The 25,667-nt window shown below is 36.0% G+C and overlaps 1 protein-coding gene across 1 annotated transcript; it reads right to left on the bottom strand.

Annotated features, from left to right (window-relative positions):
• Window positions 1-1,779: 1,779 nt before the first annotated feature.
• PPP1R2 (protein phosphatase 1 regulatory inhibitor subunit 2) lies at window positions 1,780-25,145 on the bottom strand. The gene is made up of 6 exons (XM_082625144.1): window positions 24,695-25,145; window positions 14,340-14,447; window positions 12,453-12,530; window positions 11,809-11,906; window positions 6,237-6,404; window positions 1,780-4,234 (listed from the first exon to the last, which is right to left on the bottom strand). Exons 1-6 carry the CDS (start codon window positions 24,814-24,816, stop codon window positions 4,188-4,190), a joined length of 621 nt encoding a protein of 206 aa, XP_082481270.1. The 5' UTR covers window positions 24,817-25,145; the 3' UTR covers window positions 1,780-4,187.
• Between the last annotated feature and the right edge of the window lie 522 nt (window positions 25,146-25,667).

Raw genomic sequence — 25,667 nt, 5'->3', positions numbered from 1 at the left:
TTCAGGCTGTATGATTTATTAGATCAAGGCACACTGCAAAGCTGCTTATAATCCCTTTGCCTAAAAAGTGAGGTCAAATGATATTAAGATGCCAAAGATCAGCCTGCACAATCCTCTTCTATTTCTAGTCAACAATCCAAAATAATTAAATGGAAAAGAAAAATGTGTATTTTCTTCCAATTACAATAATTCCCATTGGTAACAGAACTGAAATGCTAAACACTCACTTGGCAGACTTACCGAAAAAAATTTCAGGTCGGGCAGTTGAGATAAAATCATGACTGAACACTTGCCAAATCCACCCTCACTTACCTCCTCTCAGCATTACCTCCTACCAATAATTCCTCAAATAAAAGACTAGATGAGTCAACCCCAAATTTAAAGTGTTGGAGCCTAAAACCCCCCAATATCCCCCCCAAACACGGGGGCAGCTAACCAAGGCTGGGGGGTGTAAGCCACAGACCAGAGACACTTGCTATCTGCTCTTTTATTTTCCCAATGAGTAGCAGATGTGCTCTCGTCAACCAGTTATGTGAACTGATGGGAAGGACAAGGCATTTTGGAAATTTGCTTAGAGCAGCAAGTCTTTGAGTAATAGTCGTATCAATACTAAACCACAGCAGCTTATAACCAAACACATCAACCACACCCTCATCTGTCCCGGATATGTATTTTACAGTTTCTTGCATAAGTTACCAAAAATTAAAGTCTTATATCTGGCAAATTATATACAATCTGTAATGTGCAGTTATTGCTACCGTGTCTTCCCTCTTTCAATGGTAAACTGTTCTCTTCTTTCAGGAGGAAGTTCAACTTTCATATATTAGAGATCCCAGACTATTTCTCTACTCCTATTTGGGATTCTACTTGAGGGAAAAGGGGGTTGGGAGTGGTTGTGAAATGTTTGATAAATACTAGGTTAAACCAAGTTTTAAACAGTTCCTTAAGCAGGATGTCTCAGACTCTTTAATATGATGATGTGCATTATTATAAATCTCTGGGAGGTAGGGGAATAAAGCATATAGCACGTGCAAAGCACATTTGCTCATGGAATCCTTTTCAAGGAACATGTGGGATTGAGGGTTTCACGGAACACACTGGGAAATGCTGGCTTAGGTATATGTTAGTTTTGACAGGCTAGCTTGGTACTTACTTTGTAACACAGAGTCTATGAAAAAAATCATTTTTTGAGTTTGAAACATTCTGTTTAGAAACAAACTTGTGGAACGCAACCAAATCACATGCATTTAGACATCTCCAGCCACTGTATAATTGTACTTTTGAGATTTTTCCTCAATGGTATATAAACCTCAAACAAAATTTCCAAATTTCTTCAGATTAAAGTAAAAAACAAAAACTCAAACTAAACACCTGAAAAATGTTACTCCTAAAGCACACGATGTGTATCAATAATCCAAATAAAGTTTACTTGTAAGGTACAACTGCAAAAATGAGGGAATTTCTACATCTAAAAAGGCATGGATAAACAGTATGAAATTTAGTTACATCTGGATTTGAATCCTGTCAACTGGCATGTATGAGACATTGAGACTGAAGAAGTTGGCCAAGAGCATTTTCCTCACTTACAAAGGGCTGATAAGATACCTGTTCTGCGTGGTTGTTTTGAGGATTATATATTGGACACCTAGCACAATGCTGGGCGACTAAACAAACTACTCTGCCACAGTGTAGTTCAAGACCCTCTCCTGGTATCCAGAACATTTAGCCAATGGAACACGATAGCTAGGTAACAAGAAAATAAAATCCACACACAATCAATTGTCATATTACTGTATTTTATTACAATATGTTCGGTGTACTAATTTAAGAGGAAAAAATGTAAACAAAACGGAAGTCTAGGGAAAAATGGCACTTTGCTTTAATCTTCAATTTAAAGTTATTTTTAACAATCCATTTATACCATTATATGTCTCAGATTTTAAAGAGCATCATTGCTGAATTTCAGACTGAAAAATAGAAAAGATGACATCAGAGGAGTTAAGCAGAGAAGAGATATTGATTAAAAAATTGAAAGTAAAATCTACTTTGGCTAGAACTGAACACCGACAGATAACTTTCTCCAAAGGAAAATCTAACTTGAGTCATGAAGGTCCATTTTTTTGTATAGTTCAATACTGTGTCAATTAGGAATTCATGACGATGAACAGTTTTACTCAGTCACATTTGACTACCTAAAATCCTAATGAGCATGCTATTTGCCATGTCTTATTCCTCTGACATAACTATCTACTTCCTGAAACCAGAAATGCGAGTTTGCCTGTGATTTAAGTTTCAAGAAATATTTTGTAGAAAACACCAAAAGGATCAGTTGTTAAAGGTCTTACCTTTTCTTCACTGTATAGCAGCTATTTCTACAAATAAAGAGCATGTGGATACTTTCTAAGAACTCGAAATGAGAAAACCAAAAACAGAGGTCTGTGTGCATGAACATATGTACACACATATGTATAAGCTTAAATACCCCCAAACAGGTTTAAACAGGTAAGAATACCTCAACATTCTAAACTCAGAAAGTAGAGATAAACATTGTTTATAAATCAGTAGTATTACTAGCTAATATGTTTTAGTTAGAACACTATACCTGCAGTTCAAAAGTACTGATTGGATTCCATTAAAAAAAAAGACATTCAAATTAATAAAAACATTCTTCTAACAGCAAAGAATTCTCCCACTTCTTATTTATTTTGACATATTGATATTTCTATAAACTTGCAAGTGGAAGAAAAGCTGTTCAATAAAAGCCAATTCATACATACATACAGTATACAGAAATTATTTTAAAAGTCTGTTCGTATAATGGATTCCTTTGGTACTAACAAAAAATTAAGATACAAATAACTGACTAGAAATGAAACCATCACTAAACTAAGATACACAGGAACTGCACTTCATTTCAGGGAAGAAGTCCAAATCTTACTGTGTTAGAAGAATAAAGTACATTTGTCATAGTATACATTATGATATTCCCTTAAAGCAGGAACTATTTAAGGTTTTTAAAAAGTGTTCAGATTTACTTCTGTCTATACATTCAGGAACTATCATCATATCACTGGTTACACACAATTCTCTCATCATGCAAAAAAAAACCCCCAAAAACCTCAGTTAGTTGTTTTCTAAGGTCTAATTAAGTCAAACAATAAACTAATAATAGTACTTTAATTAGCAAGCTGTAAATCACAGAGGTGTAGAAATTCTGCAGTTGAATTGTATTTCCTGTCTATAGTACTGCTGCTATTCAATCTATTTTTCTCCATGTATTCGAAGAACTAATAGGCATTGATAGTCAAAATAAGATTTTCATCGTTGCAGCAAATGACAGAATATGTGAGAAAAGGAAAAGTTCCTAATGTCACGACAATCTTTATGATCCTTTATAAAGGTAAAGGATTCTGTGCATATGCGTGGAAAGGAGTAAGAAACAAAGGTAGGAAGTTAAGACAAGTAGATAAAGGGAATGCTGAGACTATATTATAATTATATTTATTTAAAAAACTGATCTGAAGTCTGCCCATTGAGTGTACAAAAAAGGTCAGAGCAGACGTTAGTGCAAGTTTAACCTGATAATTTATTTGTGGAAAAAGCTAGTTTTGATGAGAAAAAGTTTAATCATTTCCTTGTAAACATAAAAGAGACTCAACAGGAATTTTAAAGATAGTATACCAGAAAATGCAACAGTAACTCTTATAATTCTTTTCAATTAAACAGACAAGTTGAAGATGCATGTTAAAATACTTTTCAGACTGAATATTTATCAGCCTGTATGATCTGTTGTTCCAATTGGATTTTGATTTTTAAAAAATCTAACTTTTTATAAGAGCTAGAAGTGAAGAAAATAAATTAGATCCCTTCTCCCTCCCCAAAAGATATTAACTTCTAAAGCATAAAAAGCTATATATCTTATACAAATTAACCAGTGTTCTTACAAAAGTAATGTAGTTTTGGACTGATGACATTATCTGTATTTGTGGTGAAGTACTAGGCACAAGAATATATGTATCAATTAGGCATTTTCAGTCTATTTAGTCTCTAAAGTTATTTAATTCTTGGCAATATATAATAACTGGTACGCATTTTGGTACTTAAGTCATGAATTGTAGAGAACAAGAAGCAGTATGTTATAGTAACAGGGTTTGTATCTGACAATTACTGTGCTGAACGAATCCCTTCTATGAGCTCTGTGATTTGTTTTGCAGTTGGTCACATGTAGTAGATCCTGCAATGATAAAAGAAAAAACAGCAACATAATTTGTTTGTTGAGTATTGTCAAACTTGGACTACCTGAGCTAAAGTTTCCTTCCACTGCTACGTATGATAAACAAATAGAAAGATCTAAAAAACAAGATATATTTCATGCAGACTGATCAGTATGATATGAAAGAATCTGTATACCCCGTAAATAATATAAAGAGCAGAACAGGTGTATCTATTTAAGTGACAGGACAAATAGGTTTCAGGTTGAACACTTTTGTGAATAAATCATAGGTGGATAGCTAAGAGTTTATTACAACTCAAATATCCAGAACTATAAAAGATTTGTGTTTATGATATAAAAATGATAAAAAATTTCCTGAGAGTCTAAACATGCCACATTTCTTTTTATAAAAACAGTAATAAAACAGGTGGGGATGGGCAGGAGTGTAGAAGAGGGGGAAAAGAAGGAAAATGATAAAAAAGTAATGGGTGCCATAGATCCTTGGAGATTTTAAAAGCTGGTAAAATTTTTTTAAGGGCCCAAGAACAGAAAATAATGAACTTTCTTCTCTATGCCTTATTATGTAGTCTTTTCTATCTTTGTGGACGTTATTGAAGCGAAGCAGTATATACTCCTATGTAAGGAGTACTTCATCTCCACTGAAGAAAAATTGGCGTTAATACAAATTTTAATCATCTATTACACTTAAATGAAAAAAATGTCTTTATGTGTTAAATCTGTGAAATCCAATGTTTTAGACGCAGAGACAGACAAATGGTCAGATTTATTTTTCAAAAGCTGTGGCTTAAAAAACAAATCCCTTTAATATTTGGCATAGTGGTGCTGGTACAAATTTTCATTGGCAAATGAAGGGTATTCCCAATGCTTTGTTAGAGTCGCTACAAATGGATACTCAAAGTCTGAGAAGAAACTGATGAAAAGTTATAACCCAGAAACATCTGCATTGAATACATAAAAAGAAATCACCAAGATATAGGTAATAGGGAAACAAAGACCAACTAGGAGATAGGTCACCTAAAAATGGATAATAAATTTAAAGAGAGAGAAGAGAGAGACATACAACAATAATTACTCAAGATAAAGTTTGTTCAAGTTAAACAGACTATGGTGAATAAAATGGAAAGAAAATGCTGTATGAAACAAACTGAAACGCAAAAGCATAACATGGAATAACAAAAAAATATTGTCATCCTGCTATTATAATGAGCACAGTCATCAGGTTCTACCATAGAATCACTTGTATTTCATATCTGCTCACCAAAACACTAATATAATAATTATTTACTTTCCTAAGACTTAATCATCCAAGGCACAACATATACAAGTAAGTTACATCTCCACTCAAAAGCACCAGTTTGCAGCACAAAGAGTAGGTAGATGGGCACAAGATCTGCATTAATGGTATAGAAGGTTCACCTCTGTTGAATGCCAGAATAACAGTTTATTAAAAATAAATAAATAAAATCAATTTCCTATGACTGATCGAGAGTTGGTAGGCTGCAGTGGCTGGTTGTCTGAGACTTAAAAACAAAACAAACAAAAATCAGCCAAATAATCTGTTGACCCAACAGTCAAAAGAATCAACACTGGAAAGACATGACATACTTTATGCCTGAAGCGATGTTAAAACCAATCTTACATGTTAAAAACATGTTTCTTTAAAAAGTTTAAACCTTAACTGACATTGTTACAATAGACAAAATATGATCTGAACCATTAAAAACAAAGTATAGCTTAATATGAAGACAAACATCATTGCTTAAAGCCAAGTAGACCAAACAACATAGACATATAACATAACATATGGGCTTAAATCAACTCTGAGCATAAAAACATTATTTTGAAGCTGACCAACAGGGGTTGAAATTTTCTAAACTTTTGGCATAAAAAGTGAATTTTAGCAAAATTTTCTGAGGTTCTTCAAAGTTGCGAGCAAAATAAAGTATATTATTTAGGTACAAAGGATCACAAGTGTCTCAGTGATATTTTCAAAACACCTAACCTTGATTTGATTCTTCTGTATTCATGCTTTCTCCAGCTGCAGTCTCTGACATTTCTTCATCCTCCTCCTCATCATGTAGGTCTTTTGAAATTAATTGTCTAGCTAATTTAATATTCAGTCCTTCATTGTAGTGAAGCTTCCTTTTCATTTCAAACTGTCGCTTTTTTTCTACAAGATACAAAAGAATAGGCGTAGGAAGTCTTTAGCTCAAAGATTGGCAAACTACAGCCTGTGTCTATTTGGTAAGTAAAGTGTTACTGGAACACAGTCACACTCATTTGCTTTTGTAATGCTTAAGACTGCTTTTGTACTCAATGGCAGAGTCGAGTAGTTGCAATAGAGACCATATGGCCCTCAAAACCTAAAATATTTACTGTCTGGCCGTTTATAGAAAAAGTTTACCAAGCTTTGCTTTAGATGCTTCAAGTACATCTTAATGGGAGACTAAGAGTAAGAGCCATTAGTAGTTATATTTGTGAAGGAAATTTAAAGATATAGGAAAATTCTCCAGATAGAGTTGAATGGGAAAAAAGGAAAACTATAATACCATATACATACTATGTACAAAGCCTGCGTGCATGCACATGTGTACACACACACAAAATAAGACTCGGCAATTAACAGCCGTTAATTCTGGGTCAAGGAACTATGGGGTAATTTTAATGTTTTCAAGTTTTCTATTTTTATAATTCAGAAAAAATTCCTTTAAAAAATTCTTATTATCCATTAAGAAATTGCCATGATTTAAAACATTGCTGGCTCTAGAGAGGGAGGGAGGGAAAAAGGGACGGGGGGAGGAAAAAAAAAACTAACATTGCTGGTCTAAAAACATAACCTCATTCCCAGAGTAATTTTAAGAAAAATTTGTTATTAGGAACGGTAAAGTGATTCTAGACTATTCTTTATTTATAGTCTTCACCACAGAAACATAAAAATAGCTGTAAATCAACACAACTGACCATATTTTATCAATAGATAGCACGTTAAAGATCAACTGTTTAAGAAATATTGTAAGATTTTAGAATTTCTTAGACCAGTAAATTGAAAAACAAAAAAGGAGTCGACATAAAATTGCCAACTGTTTATTTTGTCAAGAGCATTAAAACTCATTCACCAAAGGTTCATTATGGTATTCATAAAAATATTTTAATGCCAAAAAGGCATAAGAGCAATCTCTCAGAATAAGGCTATTCAAAGTACTTTCTCTATGTCCCCTAATTCCCTCTATCGAACCCACATCCCCTGCAGTGGAAGCGTGGAGTCTTAAACCACTGGACCGCCAGGGAAGTCCCTCCCTTTAAGTTTTTATCATCTATACTTATTTATGTTCTAAACACTGGCATTTACAGTTGTCACTACTGATCAATCACTTTTCAGCCTCTATTTGGGTTGGGAGAAGGAAAGTTCCGAGATCAACATCCATATCATCAGCCCATAAACATCTGTTGCAAACTACCAAGAAGATCTTGCCAGCCATCTTTCTTCTTCTCTAAGTTACTTTTGTGATTTGTTTTACTCTTTGAGAGTACCATGTTGTAGAAGAAAGTAAAATTTTTTTAAAAACCAATAAAAGACCAAATCCTCATGACTAAATTTTTAGTGATGACTTTCAGATGATGTAAAAGCCAAGATTAAAAAACAACAAAAAATGATTCTAATTGCCTCCAATACCAGATACATTTACTAAAAAGGTAAGACTTTTTCTCAGTACAAAGTAACACATGTTCTTTTTAATGCAACTTAAAAAAACTTTTACAAAGTTAAAAAAAAAGCTAGAAACTTAAAAAAAAATCTCCACACTCAGAAATTATCATTAATATTTTATGACTCGACTTTTTTCTAAAAATTTATTTTTTATAAAAATGAATCATACCTTGTTGTATGTATATGCTGCTTTCTCACTTACTGTATAGTTAGAATGACCACGTCCCAGGAAGTCTCAGTTTATGCCTATTGTCTGATGGAGCTGTATTAGTGACCCCTTTCACTCTTAAAATAATCCAGAGTTTAGACAATAAAGTATATGAAGACAGAGTAAAATTCTGCCACATACATAGCAGATTTACATAATTTTTAAAAGGTTATAAAGTAGTGAGTTATAATTTAATCCCCCTATCTTGGTCAAAGGTTTCTGACTTCCCCCTTTGTATTTTCATTGTTTTTTATGATGTAATATACAGTTGACCCTTAAACAACGTGGGGGTTAGGAGTGCCTACTCTCCTCACAGTTGAAATCCACATATAACTTTACAGTTCGCCCTTCATATTCGCAGTTCCGCATCTGTGGATTCAACCAACCGCAGACTGTGTAGTACTGTAGTAGGTATTTAGTATAAGTGGACCTGCACAGTTCAAACCCATGTTGTTCAAGGTTCAACTGCACATACATTGTTGTGCATCTGTTCTATTATTTTCTCAACATTAGTGTTTTTTTAAACTGTGCCTTATAATCCTTTAGTAAGTCATAACCAGCATTTTAAAGAAATGAAACAAAACAGAATCAACAGATAGAACATATCACATATAGTAAAGGTTAAGTAATGTTTTGTGGAATTTTAATTTTTATAATTTTATGTTTACATGTGTACTGAGTGGCACTTGGTAAAAATGTTTGAGAAACATTGAAATAAGGCCTGGGAAACTGAATTGCTAGAGCAAAGGGTGTCATTTTCTTTTAAAGCTTTTGGCTCATATGTTGCCATACCGCTGTTCAGAAAAGCCAAACCATTTTTCACTCCCATCAATTGTATATGAATAACTTATTTCTCCTCATTCACACCAAAATGGAAATGGTCATTCTTTTTAATTTTTGTTGATCTGAAAGGAAAGAAAGGCACCATGACGCTGTTTTAATTTGTAGTTTCTTATTCCTAAGAGTTGATCTTACAGTAGTTTTCTTTTGTCAATTATACTAATAGTCTAAGAAAATGATTTCTTTTTAATTCTAAGAGATATTAAACTTGGCTTTGCTTGTTATATATTTTAGTTTTGCAATACTCAAAATTTATTATATAATTTATGTATTCATTTTGTAGAAAGCTAACATAAGTGGTCTCAACCTTCTTTGAATATTAATTTTACTTATAACCTTTGTATGGCAGAGCAACATAATGCCAAAGAGTACAAAAATTTTCAGGTTTCAGGCCCAGCTCTAATAATAATCAACTATCCATGTGAATTTGACAAGTAAATTATCCTTTTTATACTTTCTTTTGCTATTTTTCAAAATAATATAATGGAGAATATACCAATTATTTTAAGTTATTAAAAGTTAATATTTACTGAGTACTTACAATATGCCAGAATCAGTGCTAAGCGTCTTAAATTCTTTATCTCATTTAATACTCAAAAAAGAAACACACCATTGTAAAGCAATTATACTCCAATAAAGATGTAAAAAACAACAATAAAAATGACTCTAAATATTTTTATAGCCCCCCATTTAGAAATGAGGAAACTGAGGGTCAGAGGAATTAGGCAAATTAGGTAAGTGACATACCTAGAGTACAAACTTAGATCTATCTGACTCCATAGTCAATATTTTTAATTGTTATGTTACTAGTTACAAGATAAAATTTTCTTTTCTTTTTTTTCTTGCGGTATGCGGGCCTCTCACTGTTGTGGCCTCTCCCGTTGTGGAGCACAGGCCCCGGACGCGCAGGCTCAGCAGCCATGGCTCACGGGCCTAGCCGCTCCACGGCATGTGGGATCTTCCCGGACCGGGGCACGAACCCATGTCCCCTGCATCAGCAGGCGGACTCTCAACCACTGTGCCACCAGGGAAGCCCCCAAGATAAAATTTTCTAAGAATGTCTTTAATAAACAAGGATGCTTAGACATGTAATTTATTTAAAAGCAATAAACACCTGTATCAGTAACTACTACTGGGAACTTGAACTTGTGAAACTGTAACTAGTAAAATGGTTCCCCCTGCTGGCTAACTCCTGGAACTACAATTTGAGGGACAATCCCTTAATGAAACTGACAATAGAGGTTAATAAAAAATTCCCTGTTCTCAATAGATCACGTTTTCAGAGAGTAAGGATTCAACAAACTCTAGGAACAATTTCTATCTGAAACCGTTTCAAGGGCCTTTGGGGTATATTTTGGGAAAATAAATCAGGAAGTCACTGAGGATAGAAGATAATATATTACAATTTGAGATTATGCTATATGTAAAATTTCTTTCTTGCATAGTACTTAGGCTCAGACTATCATAGTTTTGTTCAATACACTACAATCTAAAGATGACAGGAGGGAATAGCAAATTGTACCTTTACAGCACACATGACAAAGATCCTGACAGTTAACTAGCAAATATTCAGAATCTTAGTTCTAAAGTTTCTAAACTTCTTTACAGTACAGGTAGTTTCTGCATTTCAAGCCTTCAAGTAAACAAACTACTCGATCTCTTTTTTCTTTTTTGTGAGGGTGTGTGTTTTTCTTGCATCTTTTTTCCTATACATAGGCTTGGTTTTCCCTTTTAAAAATAATTGAAGGGACTTCCCCGGTAGTGCAGTGGTTAAGAATCCTCCTGCCAACGCAGGGGACACGGGTTCAATCCCTGGTCTGGGAATATCCCACGTCGCGAAGCAACTAAGCCCGTGCACCACAACTACTGAGCCTGCGCTCTCGAGCCCGTGAGTCACAACTGCTGAAGCCCGCGTGCCTAGAGCCCGTGCTCGGCAACAAGAGAAGCCACTACAATAAGAAGCCCGCGCGTCGCAACGAAGAGTAGCCCCCACTCGCCGCAACTAGAGAAAGCCCGCGGGCAGCAATGCAGACCCGACGCAGTCAAAAAAATAAATTAAATTAAAAATAAATTATTAAAAAATAATTGAAAATAAACTATATACGCAATTTTCAATTCCTGAGATTATACATTCACATCCTTCAAAATTATAAAAAGCAACAAAGTGAAATATCTTCCATCTTTCCGTACCTCCACAGATAAGAACTATTACTCGTAAAAACAGGAGCAATGAATAGGTAGCAATGCCTTAACTGTGTATGTACTGTGTGGGCTAAAAGAGCCTCTTTCATCCTTGTTGAGAGGGCTATCTTTATCTCCTTTCCTGTGACACTTCTGTTCTTTCTGTTCAATGGGACCTAACAAAAATCTTTATTCCAAGTCTGACCATCTTGATTCATTTGGTAAGCTTCACCATTGCCTTAATACAGAAAAAGCACAAGCAATTGAGAAATTAGCTCTTACTGCTATCCACTTTAAGATCATCCAAACACTCAATGACCCTAAATGCATTAATTTAATAAATATTTACTGAGCATCTACCTGGTATAGATGCTTGGTACAGAAAGGAACAAAAAGTACAAAGAAAGGAACACATGTTAATTCCTTTAAAGACAGTAGTATTTTCTTGAAATGGGGGTGGTGGTGGAGCTGTTATACAGTAAACCCACACAAGTAGAATCTGAATTATAAAAATGTTGCTCCCTAATCTCCCACCATCCACTTCCTAGAAAGGAAAACCATTTGACAGTCTTCTATATAATGGATTTATCTTAGCAAAAATTATTAGCAATGCTAAAAGCAGTAAAAGAAAGAAACTACCTTGTTCTTCAGGTGAGAGGTCACTATCCTCATCTTCACTGCTTTCTTGTTCACGAACTCGACACTTTGGCTCCGAGCTTTCAGCAGCAGCAGTTAATCTATACAACAATCATTTACAAAGAAATCAATACTGTGATAGTCTTATATTAGTTGAGTGTCTCACTCAACTTTTGAGTCTCATAAAAACATCTAAAGATCATTAATATGCTAGCTATAACCTGATGAGGAACACAAAAAGCAAGAGAGTGGGACTGTATATAGAAACCAATAAACAAGAAGAGTGGAAGTTGACAAACCCATGAACAGCAAAGGAATAGAGCTTTTTTTCAGGAATTCAACTTATCTTGCCTTTCTCACTTCTATCTTTAAAACCCAGGTGGCGGGATATTAAAAAGCAAAAACAGAAAAACCTCCACTCAGGGAACTGACACAGGGAATCTGTGTACCAGCTTCTGGTTCTCAATCTACATACCTTGATTTTAACCTAGAAATAAGACTATGTAAGTTGCTATGGAAAATCCAGATAAACTTATTTATTTAGCACATGCTTTTTATTTACACTTGTACAAGTAAAGTAAAATGCCTTTAACTCTGCAGAATTAAAAACAGCATGAGAAAAATGCTTTAGAGTCATCAATACTTACTTCCTAGCTAAGATATCTGGGGTCAGGGCTTCAGTGGTTTCTGAATCACTCAGTGCATCTTCATCATCACCTACCATACTAGGATGATAAGCACATTATAAATTAATACCTGAACTATAATTTTTCAAGCAGGAAAACAAGGTAGAGAAACATGATTCTACTGACTAAAAGTATCAATGTATTTATGGCTCTGTTGTCATCTTTGAAGTTTAATTTTACATTGTTTCTATTTGATGCAAATATTTAAAAGTATAGCACCCATCAAGAAAAGCCTTCAAATAATTTAAAAAAAAGAAAAAACATGCAAAAAAACCCCCACTGCAACTATGAAAATAAGTACTGAAAACACGAATCATCTGGAGGGGGAAAAAAAAACTTCAGTTAGCCCATCCAGTGGCAGGGAAAAAATAATGCAAAAGAACCCTATCCAGCTTTAGAATATGTATTTGTACATCAACCTGAAGATAAGACACAAATGATCTATGCAGACACAGGTTACGTAAAATAACAAAATTAGATCCTAAGACCTAATTCAGGAAGTTTAAAAGCTATTTAGCTTTCCCAATCTACTCTCTAATGAAAAATTTGCTCCCCAAATAATTGCGAAAAATGGTTATCTTTATTATTTAAATATAAACAGTTTTAAAATAATGGCTACAGCTATTTATTTTTGAATGTTTGATCTTAATTTTTTTAGGATAGTTATCTCCGACCAACACAGATAAGGGATATCTACTACATTTATTGAAAAGGAAGAAAGCACTGACTTTGGCTCCTGGTACAATAAAAGTTTTAGGTTATGTTTTAAAGTGTATTCCTGTAATTAGGAGAAAAATAAGGATCACTTTCATAAATGATATGTCTACTTCTTCCCTCAAGCTTTATTAGTACTGAGTTTCAGTATCTGTACCTCCTATTTCATTATTTTTCTCCCCTTGTCACAATCATGTTAATTCTTGTTTTTACTGTTTTTGCTATTATCAAGTTATCTCAACTTATCTTACAAGTTTCCTCCATTGATTTAGAACATAATTTCTTTAACTCTATTTTAATAGTAACTTCTGGATTTATGTTGTTTTACTTGAGTAACAAATACAAAATACTTCAGCCCTGAAAATCTTTATTTTTTTCAATACAATCTAGGCATGATCTGAATTAGGTATTTCTAAATTATTTAGAATCTCATTATGTTTACTGGTGCCTTATTTTTGTCTTCATACTAACTACAGCCATACACTATCATTTTACAACTCATTAAAAAAATGACTATGGGGGCTTCCCTGGTGGCGCAGTGGTTGAGAGTCCGCCTGCCAATGCAGGGGACACGGGTTCGTGCCCCGGTCCGGAAAGATCCCACATGCCACGGAGTGGCTGGGCCCGTGAGCCATGGCCGCTGGGCCTGCGCGTCCGGAGCCTGTGCTCTGCAACGGGAGGGGCCACAACAGTGAGAGGCCCACGTACCGCCAAAAAAAAAAAAAAAAAAAAAAAAAGAGTTACCATCTGTGAAGTTATCCCTTTCTTCAAAGAGAATGAATAAGCCCCTGACACCTACTTAGGAAGCAAACAAGCCCAGCTCTCATCTTCCTTTACAAATAGATGACTTTAAGGAAGGCAAAAGTCACTTTGTATATATCATTAGCAGCTAGGGACCACTGAGGTGCAATGAATAAACATTTACTACTATAATTATAATGTAAAAAATGGATTCCATAAAGTTCCATATTACTTTTACTATTACACAAAAATATGCAGTTGGGTTATTAATTAGTGTTCCGGTAACAAATATAAAAAAACAGACAAAGATTGAAATCATCTGTTATCCAGAAGCTCACGTCAAATGCAAAATGGAAACAAGTCAAAAAAGGAATGCTGTGTACAAAACATTACCTATGGTAAGGAGTGCTAGGTTCATCTATTTTCATTAAACCATAGTCTTTGTCTGCTGGATGATATGTCGCCAGGATGTTCATTTCATCCCACTTCTGGGACTTTTTACTAAAATAAGAAGAAAAAAAATTTTCCTCAATGTAGTGAAAGATACAAAATGTACACATCTAAAATTCACAAACATCCAAATCCCACATTGCAATTTCTATTTGACTGCTAACTTCTATTTTTACATCTACTTTCTTGGAACAGAAACTGACTTGGGTAAAAGCCATAAGTAACTACAATAAAGTGTCAGTAAATATTTTACAGAATACTTAGTGCCCACATATTAAAAACACATTACAGTTGTCCCTCGGTATCCTCAGGGGATTGGTTCCAGGACCGACACAGATACCAAAATCCAAGGATGCTCAAATCTCTTCTATAACATGGTGCAATATTTGTATATAATCTCTGCACATCCTCCCGTATACTTTAGATCATTACTAGATTACTTATAATGCCTATTACAATGTAAATGCTATTCAAATAGTTGTAAATACAATATAATACAATGCAAATAGTTGCTGGCACATGGCAAATTCAAGTTTGGTTTCTGAAACTTTCTGGAAATTTTTTTTCCAGAATATGTTTGATCCATGATTGGTTGAATCTGAGGATGCGGAACCTGTGGATATGGAAGGGTAATCAGATTCTTCACCAGGCATTCAAAAAACTATTACATTATGACATGTTTAATCTTCATCTGGCCTATAGAATAAGAGCAAAAGCTGGAATTTACACATTGCCTGATCTCAGTAGTTAAGGATTTTGGATCTACGATATATTTTTAATAGTTTGATAAAAAACACAACAGGAATATTTTCCTTGGCCTAATTTTTTTAGCAGTATCTATAACAATCAAAAGAATCATAACATAAAACCACAGAGAAAACCTCATTAAATTCAGATACCATTAATAAAGATTTAGATTTCGGGGTCTCCCTGGTGGCGCAGTGGTTGAGAGTCCGCCTGCCGATGCAGGGGACACAGGTTCGTGCCCCGGTCCAGGAAGATCCCACATGCCACGGAGCGGCTGGGCCCGTGAGCCATGGCCGCTGAGCCTGAGCATCCGGAGCCTGTGCTCCGCAACGGGAGAGGCCACAACAGTGAGAGGCCCGCGTATCGGAAATAAAAAAAAATAATAATAATAAAGATTTAGATTTCACATAAAATTATACCTCAGTTGTTTTTTTTTTTTAATTTAAAAATATAACGATTTGCTGATAAATGGTTTCAGATCACCGGAATAAATCTACTTAAGAAAACTAGAAATGCTTTGTAAATGCTTTATGAACATCCATTATTGTCCATTCAACAAAATATTTGTACAACTACTAAGGTGCTCAATAATTAAATGCCTTAATTACAAATCCTTATCTACTCATTAAAAAGGACATCAACAACCTCTCTGCCAGCCAACAATATTCTGTTACATATACAATTTGTGACTTGGTTATATACTTAAAAATAAAACTACCTTAAAAACAATCAATGTAGATTTTACACAGATTCAAATCATCCTTTCCATATTTGCTCAACATTGGTGAGGTTTTTACTGCAGATATTTTCAATTTTCCTGAATCTATCAATACCTGGATCTTGAACTGCTCTTGAAGAAAGACGTATTTAAATTTTTAATATCATATTCTCTTCTCCATGTTCTGAGTCACCTTAAAAATTACACGTGCCCACTTGTGGCAGTTGAGCCTGACTTTATGTTCTTCTGCTTTCTACCATAAAGGGCCCACAGTGTCCCCATTTAAGGCTAATCACTTTTTTCCTTCATATTTTTATTGTGGTAGAATATACATAAAATTCACCATTTTAACCATTTTTAAGTGTATAGTTCTGTGACATTAAGTACATTCACATTATTGTGTAACCATCACCATCATCCATCTCTAGAACTTTTTCATCTTCCCCAGCTGAAACTCTGTACCCACTGAACACTACCCCTCACATCCGCCACAACAACCATTCCATTTTCTGTCTCTAAGACCACTCGAGGTACCTCTTATAAGTGGACTGATACTGTATTTGTCCTTTGTGGATGGCTTATCTCACTTAATGTCTGCATGGTTCATCTATGTTGTGGCATGTGTCAAAACTTTCTTCCTTTTTAAGGCTGAATAATATTCAATTGCAGACTAAGTACTATGAACTACAATTTCCTTTTAAGCCTACTTACCCTTAGTTTTATCAAGAGGCAAAGGTTGGCCTAGATATACTCCACAGGTGACTGACACTACAACTCCCATCCCTCCCCCCCACCAAACAGAAGTTTCTGCACCATGAAAAAATCAAAATCTTAAGTTTATAAGAAGCTAAAAATTAATGGGTCGTTTATTTATTTATTTATTTATTTTCTTTTTGCGGTATGCGGGCCTCTCACTGTTGTGGCCTCCCCCGTTGCGGAGCACAGGCTCCGGACGCGCAGGCCCAGCGGCCATGGCTCACGGGCCCAGCCGCTCCGCGGCATGCGGGATCCTCCCAGACCGGGGCACGAACCCGTATCCCCCGCATCGGCAGGCGGACTCTCAACCACTGAGCCACCAGGGAGGCCCGGGTCGTTTATTTTTAAAGCACAGAAGTAACATTTCTTCTTTAAAGAACTGCTTTTTATTCATTCAGCAAGGTACTCACCTGAATTTTCAACTAATCAAACTTAAATGTTGCTAGTGTGTGTATGTATATAACACTTGATTGAACTAGACTGTGTATATAGATGTTGCTTTACAATAGTATTGATTTCTTTAGATGCCTAGTTTCTGACCATCAGAGTAATAGTTGGTCTTGTGGTGAAAAACAAAAACAGTAACATACAACTGGGAGATAGATGTTTAAGGTTCAAGTTCCATTTACCCTTCATTAGTCCTGTTACTATAGGCAAGTCCAACAAACATTCTCTCTTGGGCTGTATTTACTCTACATGGAAATTATAAAAAATGGAATTTTTAGGATTTTTAAATCTAAAGTTTTGTTAAGAGTCCTGAAACCATATCTCACTTAGCACTGTGAGAATGGCTTGTGATAAGGCATTCTGAAAAAATGTTTAAATTGCTTATATACGAATGCCTTCTCCCACTGTCCCACAAGATTCAAAATTTAAATGATTTTGAAATATTTATGATCTGCTACAGAATGAGTTTTTCTAAAAAGCAGTCAGTTTTCTATTTGACTAAATCTACAGTGTCAGATTTATATTTTGCTAAATAGCTCTATTATCTACAAGTTTCTGTAAATTTAGAAAGCAAATGATTTAGGTCTTCTCATGGTCATATTCTACATAAGGAAACACAGTGAAAAGAGATACACGTTAAAGATTTTAGACAGCAGAAATGATCAAGAAGCTTCTGATTAGAAGGATAATTAAACACATATACAAATTTTAAGAGAATTAGATTTTGTGAAGAAAGCAATTCAATTAATAGACAAAGGGAGACCCATTATATGGTAACTCAATGTTCCCTCCTGATAGACAAGGCCTCTGAAATGATAAGCCAGAGTACAGTCCGAGTCAGAGACACAAAAGCACAGGTAAAAGTTTCATAAAACCTGTATTAATACAGTCCAATTAAGATTCCCTATTAAAGATATTGTAAAAGATAACTAGCACATATCTATTTACATAAAGTTCAAGAGCACCCAAAAACTAAAATGTATAGGGATGTATACTTATGGAATTACCGTAAAACTCAGGATAGTGATTATATTACAGGGGAGGAGGAGACTGTGATTGGAAAGGACAGGAGACATTTCTTTTCTTTCTCGTTTTTTTAAAAAATATTTATTTATTTATTATTTATTTTGGCTGCACCGGATCTTAGTTGCATCATGCATGAGGGATCTAGTTCCCAACCAGGGCTCGAACCCAGGCCCCCTGCATTGGGAGCGTGGAGTCCCACCCACTGGGCCACCAGGGAAGTCCCAGACAGGAGACATTTCTGAGGTGATGGAAACATTCTTCTTCTTGACCAGGATGGCAGTTATAGGGGTGTTTGCTTTATAATTATTCCTTAAGCTTTAAAATTACATCTAATAAACTTTTCTGTATGTGTATTAAATTACAATAAAATATTTAAAAAATAAACACATACAAAATGACTTTGTTAGGTGTGTCCTAATCTCAAAGTAAAACAAGCTACTTCCTAAGTGATGCTAACAATATTGAATTAGAATGACAATTTATCATCATTAGAAGAATAAAGATGGCCCTTTGAAGTTACAGAGGTACCCCCAAACACCCTGCAAATCTGTTCTGTGAGATAATGACAGAAGAAAAGGAACTGAATTGTAGGATATAAGAAGAAATGATGTTTTCTTGAAATTAAGGATAAAATTTAAGAATCACAATCCTAGTACCTTAACCCACTAACAATTTTGATTTCTGTATATTCTTTCCACTCTAACATATACGAAAAAATACCCAAGCTATTAGTATATATAAAAATATAGACAAAACAGTATACATATAGTATATATAAAAATAGCTTCTATACCAGTATATGTATTTTATCATAAGCTGCTTGTATTTTCTAGTCTTTACCTTTTTAATATTACATGCATAATATTCAATAACAAACTATTTACCTAATATTAGATATTTTGATTGAATCCAGTGTCTTCCTACTTAAAGTAAAGCAGAAATGAACATTTGTGCATATTGTATTCAATGACCTTTCAGGATAATTTGCTAGGACAAGCATATCTGGGTTAAATTTATCAAGAGCTTTGTAGTTCACTCCATGTTGCCATATAGTTTTTTTGTTTTTTGTTTTTTTTTTAAAGAGAGGACTATTTGTAATGTCCCCAAATAACTGCCAAAACTTTGCCAGGATTGGGTATCTGTGTGTGTTTTTGCCACCTGAGAGGTATAAATTGATATTTAAACGCTGTTTTATGTTTTTCTGCTCATTACCTAATAAATAATATGAAAAAATGCTTATTTTACTTTCCTTGTGTGAATTGTTTACATCCTTTGCCTATTTACTGGAAACATTCTCATTAATCTGAGTGAGTTCTTTATATCTACATAAATGTAAAGAACTCATTCAAATTTATGAGAAGGTTTAAACCACATTATATATAACTCAAAGATTTATATAAGATTTAAGCTATATTATACAGAACCACATTACATATAACCTAAATTTTTCCCATTCGCTTGCCATTTAGTTTACTATCTACTATAAACAGAATTAAAGTTTTGTATATCCAAAGCTTCACTCCACATCTTCACCACAATACTAAGAGAGAAAGAACCTTACAATTGTCAAGATCCAGAGAAGATATTATCTTGCAAAACCATGAACTTTCAATAAGGGCATAAAACAACAGACTCCAAAGAATTCTGGAAATTCTTAGGAGGAAAGTAATGAAGTGGAAGAAACTGTCTGCAGAGGACACTGGATATGGAAATTAGCATCTCTTAAATTTTGGTAGAATTAACATCAGTTGAGTAACAAAACCCAAGGAGTGAACTTGGTTTCTTCCCAATACCACCACAAACTGTTCGTGTGACCTTCTTTGGGTCATCATCTCCACTTACAAAAAATAGGCGCAGTTACCACTTACACTGAAGATCTGCTGTGAGGGTGAAAGCACCTGCTAGTTTCAGCTCCCTCCTCCCTCTTGGGTGATTGGTTTTCCGGAAGCCTAAATCTGCACCCAGAAAAAGTCACCAATTCTCACTTTCACTTTGATAGCTCATATGATGCCATCTCAAAGACCTACTCATACTTCTTGTTGCTTATGACCTTCTCGTTTTTACAGTTTTAGCCGAGTTTGGAGTGGGAAGCAGGATTTTGCTTCAATGTGTTAAACTTTAACCCCACATTTCAAGAAATGGTTCTTTCTTAAATGAAGATTCAACTTCTGTAGGTTGACAAAGTACAAGCCTTTGAAGCTTGAACAATTAAACTAAGACTTAACAATAAAAGCAATTAGTAAATAAAAGGTCACTTTTGGAAAACTTTACTCAGTGGGCCTTTGACCATATTCCATATCCCTTTATAGGCAGAAAGAGACAAAGCTGAAGCATGCTTATATAAAATTATATTAAAGGAAATTAATTTAAGCACAATTTTTCCAAGCAGAATTTGCCTACATTACCTAAGACTACTATAGAATTTGAATTGAACACAGTGAATCCAAAGCATACTGTGTACAACAACCCCAAAAGTGGGGAAAATTAGATTTCTTTATTTCTAATAGAATAAGACCAACATTTGAGGGTGAGGTACTGGGTTAAACACTTTACATTTAGTAACTCATTTAATAATTAAACTAAGCAGGGATATAATGAATAACGCACTGTAAGTCACAGAGCTAATAAGTAGCAAAGAGGATCTGAACCCAGGCAATCTGGCCCCATATTAATCACTAACCTTTAACACTTCTAATAAGATAGGCTTTAGTAACACAATATTTTCAACAATTCCAAGTGAACATTTTTCTCACTTTAATATTTCTGAAAACAGAATATATCTTAAAATGGATGGCATCTTAAAATTGGCAGTATTTTTTTCTTTCTTGGTGCTACCTAAAATCATTGTACATCTTAGAATCAACGGTGTCTTGTTTTTGATGAAACACACGTACTTACTCACTAGATCTGTTATGTCTGAGCTTCACAGGTTGTTCACTATATTCCAAGTATCCAGAAAGAATGGGAATTCCACAATCATAGTGATGACAGTGGTGTTCTAATTAGTTGAGCAGGGTGCTGCAATATACTGACATTATCTATGCCTAATTATGTGGATTTACAGACTTTATCCAGTTTTAATTGAACTAACCCTCAAAAAGTGGTACCTGACAAATGGTACTGAAGAAACCACTCACTGAAGATAACAGTACCAATGCAAAGTACAGAGAATAAGAAGATAACACCACTGGGACATTAAAAAAACAAAAGGTTGGACAAGAACTGTATAAAAAAAAATCCTAAAGATTACTTGAAATACGGCAGTATATAAACCTCACTTTAAGTATATACTGAATCTTGAGATATTATCTAATGGTAGTAGTATATGTATATAAATCATAAACAAACATATTTGAAACATATTTCAAGTTTTTCCTACTAAAATGATGCACAATCAAAAAGTTTAGAGGCCACTGGAATAGCACAACTCATGACTTAAAAAAAAATCCCTTAGTAACATCTCTTTATGTTAAATAAAATGTTCTGTTAATATACCCTCTCACAACTGATGGCGTTGGGGTGGGGAGTGGTTTGTGCAGAAAAGGGAAATTACCCCTGTACTTCACATGATAATGGCACCAATAAAAGGTATGGTTATTTGTGGATTCTGTATTTGCAAATCTGACTACCTGCCAAAATTTATCTGTAACTCCAAAATCAATACTTGAGGAGATTTCTCTGTCTCTCTCAGACATGCATAGAGCAGGGAAAAATTTGAGTTGTCCGATGCACGTGTTCCCAGCTGAGATTAAACCTTCTTGCTTCAGCTCTCTTACTGTAAATGTGTCCTTTTGATCTATTTAGTACCATGTTTTTTGTTTTTTTGGTGAATTAGCTGTTCAAAATGGCTCCCAAAGATCGTGCTTAAGTGCTGTCCAAGAAGATTGTTACGTGTCTTATGGAGAAAGTATGTTAGATAAACTTCATTCAGGCATGAGTTATAGTGCTATTGGCCATGTGCTCAATGTTGATGAATCAACAATATGTATAAAATTAGGTGTCTTTAAACAGAAACAGAACTTTTAAAAGGTTATGGACTGACTGGTTGATGAAAACATTGTGACCAGAGGCTTACAGGAACCTAAGTCTGTATTCCCCCTAGGAGTAACAGTTCAGTATTAACTAACTCAGTGTTTGTGGTGACTTTATAGAATGTCAGTACTGAGAACAGTGAGAACTGACTTAAATCTCTGGTCATTTTCACATTAATAAGAGATTATTTTGCCTAATACTCTGGTTCCAACATTTGAAGTTAGACCATTACACTATACTTTTTAGTTTCTGAATTTTAAGTGCATTATACTTGAAAGAGCTATTTATTTCGGTCCTTTATACACGAAAGGGAAAATACTGGTTGTACTTAAACATTACAATAAGTTTGTTTCAAATGTGTTCACCTATACTTTCATTGTTTCTGTTCAAAGAGGCTCTCATAAAGTCACTAATATTGTTTGCATGAGCTGTGCCATAAATAACAATGTGTACTGTATTACCAATAGAATTAGTTTATTTCCTTCCCAGTCAAATAACACTTACCATGAAAAAACCCATCCCCTTTTACTACTTAGAACCAAACATCATAAACCTTAATGAATTAGGGCTTGGTAGCTGCCTTTGAAGACAGGACTATAACCTCCTAATTTACATAAGTCAAAGTCAACTGCCTTGCAAAAGGCCCCCTTTAAGTCAATCTGCCCTGTTAGCAGCTCCTAGAGAAGGAGCAGCCCTATGTAGGCGAGACAGTCTAGTATAGTGGCTTTCCAGGCAGAAGGACCTGGAGGTAAATCCCTGTCAATTATATAAAGAGGCCAACACACGGAGTGGGGCCACCAGAAATTACAGCAGACCAAAGTTGAGAATAAACAGAAGCAGCAGCAAAAGACAGAAGAAAGTAATAAGCTACTTGGTAGCCAAACAAAAAGAAGCTCACACTGGAGAATAGGTAAATAACTTAAATGCCAGTGAGAACCACATTCTTGCTGCTGAACACCCTGAAATCATATAAGAGCCTTCCATAGTTTGTTTTGTTATTAAGACTGTCTTGGTCTTCCTCTTACAGCTATGCTCTGGTAAGACTGTTTTCTTAATCCCATTACAACACCCCCCCCCTTCCCATATGAAGCAGCTTACCCCAAATAGAGGTTTGAAAATTTCATGTTGGAGAACGTAAGAGAGTCAAGCATCCAAAAGAGAGTGGGAGTAGGAGAGGTGCTAGACAAATTAAGGTCCTTTCCAACCCCCAAAGGCCATGATTCTGAGCTGTGATCCTACTTAATGTTTTCCTCAAGGTAACACAAATCCCCATAAATTTACCATCACCAAACTGTAGTTCCTTTTATAGCCCTAAAATGATCCTTTTGAACAGGTGTGCCCTAGTTCCAATATTCAAAATTTTCGGGAACATCCTCATTTTAGCTTTATGACTTCACAGATTTCAACAACTTTTCTTAGGCCTTACTTCCAGAATGTAGAGTCCTTATGTGCTTAGTATCTTAGAACACCCAAGCCCCCGAGGACTTCTAACCCAGTGTTATATTTTAAACTATATATACGGTTTTGCACCTTTTTTTTCCCCATTGAGGACTGCACCTTGGATATCTTTCTCTGCGCATTAACATCTATTTCATTCTTTTTAAAGGCTGGTCTGTTTTCCCATTACACTAATGTACCATAATTAATATTTCACCAATCCTTCTTAATGGACCTTGGGTTGTTCCCAATTATTTACTATCACACACAATGATATGGGTCAACATCTTTTCACATATGTATTTGTGAGTATGCAAAAGCAACTAAATTATCACGGGATCATTTTAAGTTGGTACTTTCTGAACTGTTCTGAGCTTACATATGTCTTTCAAGAGGAACAAAGACTAGAAAGCGCTCAAACTCTCGTTGCAGATGCAAAAATAATTAGCAATAAGTAGCTTTCCATTAAATATAGATCAGACTGGGAAAATTTCGGTTTCTTTTAATGCAGAGATAATGACAAAGCAGGACCCAAGAGAGTGAATGTGGCATGATTCTTGTGATAATGTTCACCTAAAAAGGAACGACTATGGCAGAAGGGCAATTAGAAAAATGGAGAAATTATCTCTTTTTCGGAGGAGTCTCTTATTAGCTTGAGACTAGATCTTAAAGGGCTCCCAAGCCAAGAAAATACACTTTTATCATTAAATTTTAGACACTCGGATACGAAGTGAAGAAATAATAAATGCTTAACGAGTGAAGCTTTAACTTCAATTTGATTCTTTAATATTCCCAATTTCCAGAAGCTCAAAGATCATGGTGTATGTTTTAAAATTATTATATATATGCGTATATACTTTAAAAAAACCCCACACAACAAACGTCATAGCTCTTGTCTTCTTTATAATCACTCCAACCCTCAGCCTGGCCGGCGGAGGGAGACCCGAGCGGCACAAGGGCCGCATCTACGCAGCTGCCCCGCCCGCCCGCCCGCCGCCGTCGGGCTCGGGGTCCGGGGTCGGGCTGGGGGTCGGCAACAGTGCCGGGGGGCGGGGAGGGCGAGGCCGCCCAGGCGGGGAAGAAGGGGCTGGCCAGGCCGACCCGGGCGACGATGGCCGTCCCTCGCGGCTCTTACCTCAGCTCTTCGTCGACACTCCTGCCGGGTTGTTCGGCCGATTCCACCACAGAGGAAGTCGTAGAGCTCTTGTTCTTCAGGATCCCCTTGATGGGCCGGTGCGAGGCCGTCGAGGCCGCCATTGCCCGCCGCTCCGGCGGTCGGCTCAGCGTCGCTGCTTGGCGCCGGGTACAGGAAGGAAAGGGCTGGGCGCGAGCACAGACTCGCTAGTCAACCGCCAAGCCCGCCTGGGGCTGAAGCGGCCGCACCTGCTGTCGCGGAGACAGCCACCAGAGTCGTTGTCACGACACAACGACTCGGACGCTCTGGCGTCCAGCCGACGCCGCGTTGCTAGTGGTCCTTAGCGCGTCGGGCGGCCCTTACAGAAACCTAGGCCACCCGCACTTTATCCGCGGCCCGCGGAGAGAAGCCGGCCTAACGCCGGAACGACGCCAACGCCAAACGCAAGCGGGCCCGCCCTCTCGCGATATCTGGGGCGGGGGCGGGGCGCGGGGGCGGGGCGCGGGGGCGGGGCGAGAACCATGTCCACCTCCTCGCCCCGGCCCTCTCGGTGAGCTCTCTCCTGCCTTGGTTGGGGCTCTGGGTGAGGAAACCTTCCGAGAGGTTTGCGGCTGGACTCTGCACCGAGCTGTACATCTCTCCAAGCACCCTCGCTCCCACCACTTCATGAGGTTCATATTGTTATTTCTGTATTTTATAGATTTGAAAATTGAAGCTCGAAGGTGACATCATTCCCCAAAGATATTAACTGACTTTCAGAGAAATGAAGTATGTCTCCTCTTTCCTTCCGTTTAACCAGCATAAAAAGCTTAACTCTCCATTATAAAATCATGAAATATCAGCATTGGAATGGTCCTTAGAGACCTATTGTGAGATCATAGAATATTGACTTTTATGAAATCATAGAACATCAGCATTAAAATAGTCTAACTTATTTTTACCATTGGAAGAGCTGAAGGAGAGAAGTGACAGG

The sequence above is a fragment of the Mesoplodon mirus genome (genome assembly GCF_964341445.2).
Source record: "Mesoplodon mirus genome assembly, chromosome: 6".
NCBI lineage: Eukaryota > Metazoa > Chordata > Mammalia > Artiodactyla > Ziphiidae > Mesoplodon > Mesoplodon mirus.
Note: the sequence above shows the minus strand (reverse complement) of the source record. Positions and strands in the feature narration are given on the sequence as shown.

Bases quoted from the DNA above. Each gene is read 5' to 3' on its own strand.
- PPP1R2 (XM_082625144.1), bottom strand. From the start codon at position 24,816: ATGGCGGCCTCGACGGCCTCGCACCGGCCCATCAAGGGGATCCTGAAG. The intron at 12,531-14,339 runs GTAATGTTTTGT...TTATCATCCTAG, and splicing joins CCTAGCACTCCTTACCATAG to TATGGTAGGTGATGATGAAG. The intron at 11,907-12,452 runs GTAAGTATTGAT...ATTGTTGTATAG, and splicing joins CCAGATATCTTAGCTAGGAA to ATTAACTGCTGCTGCTGAAA.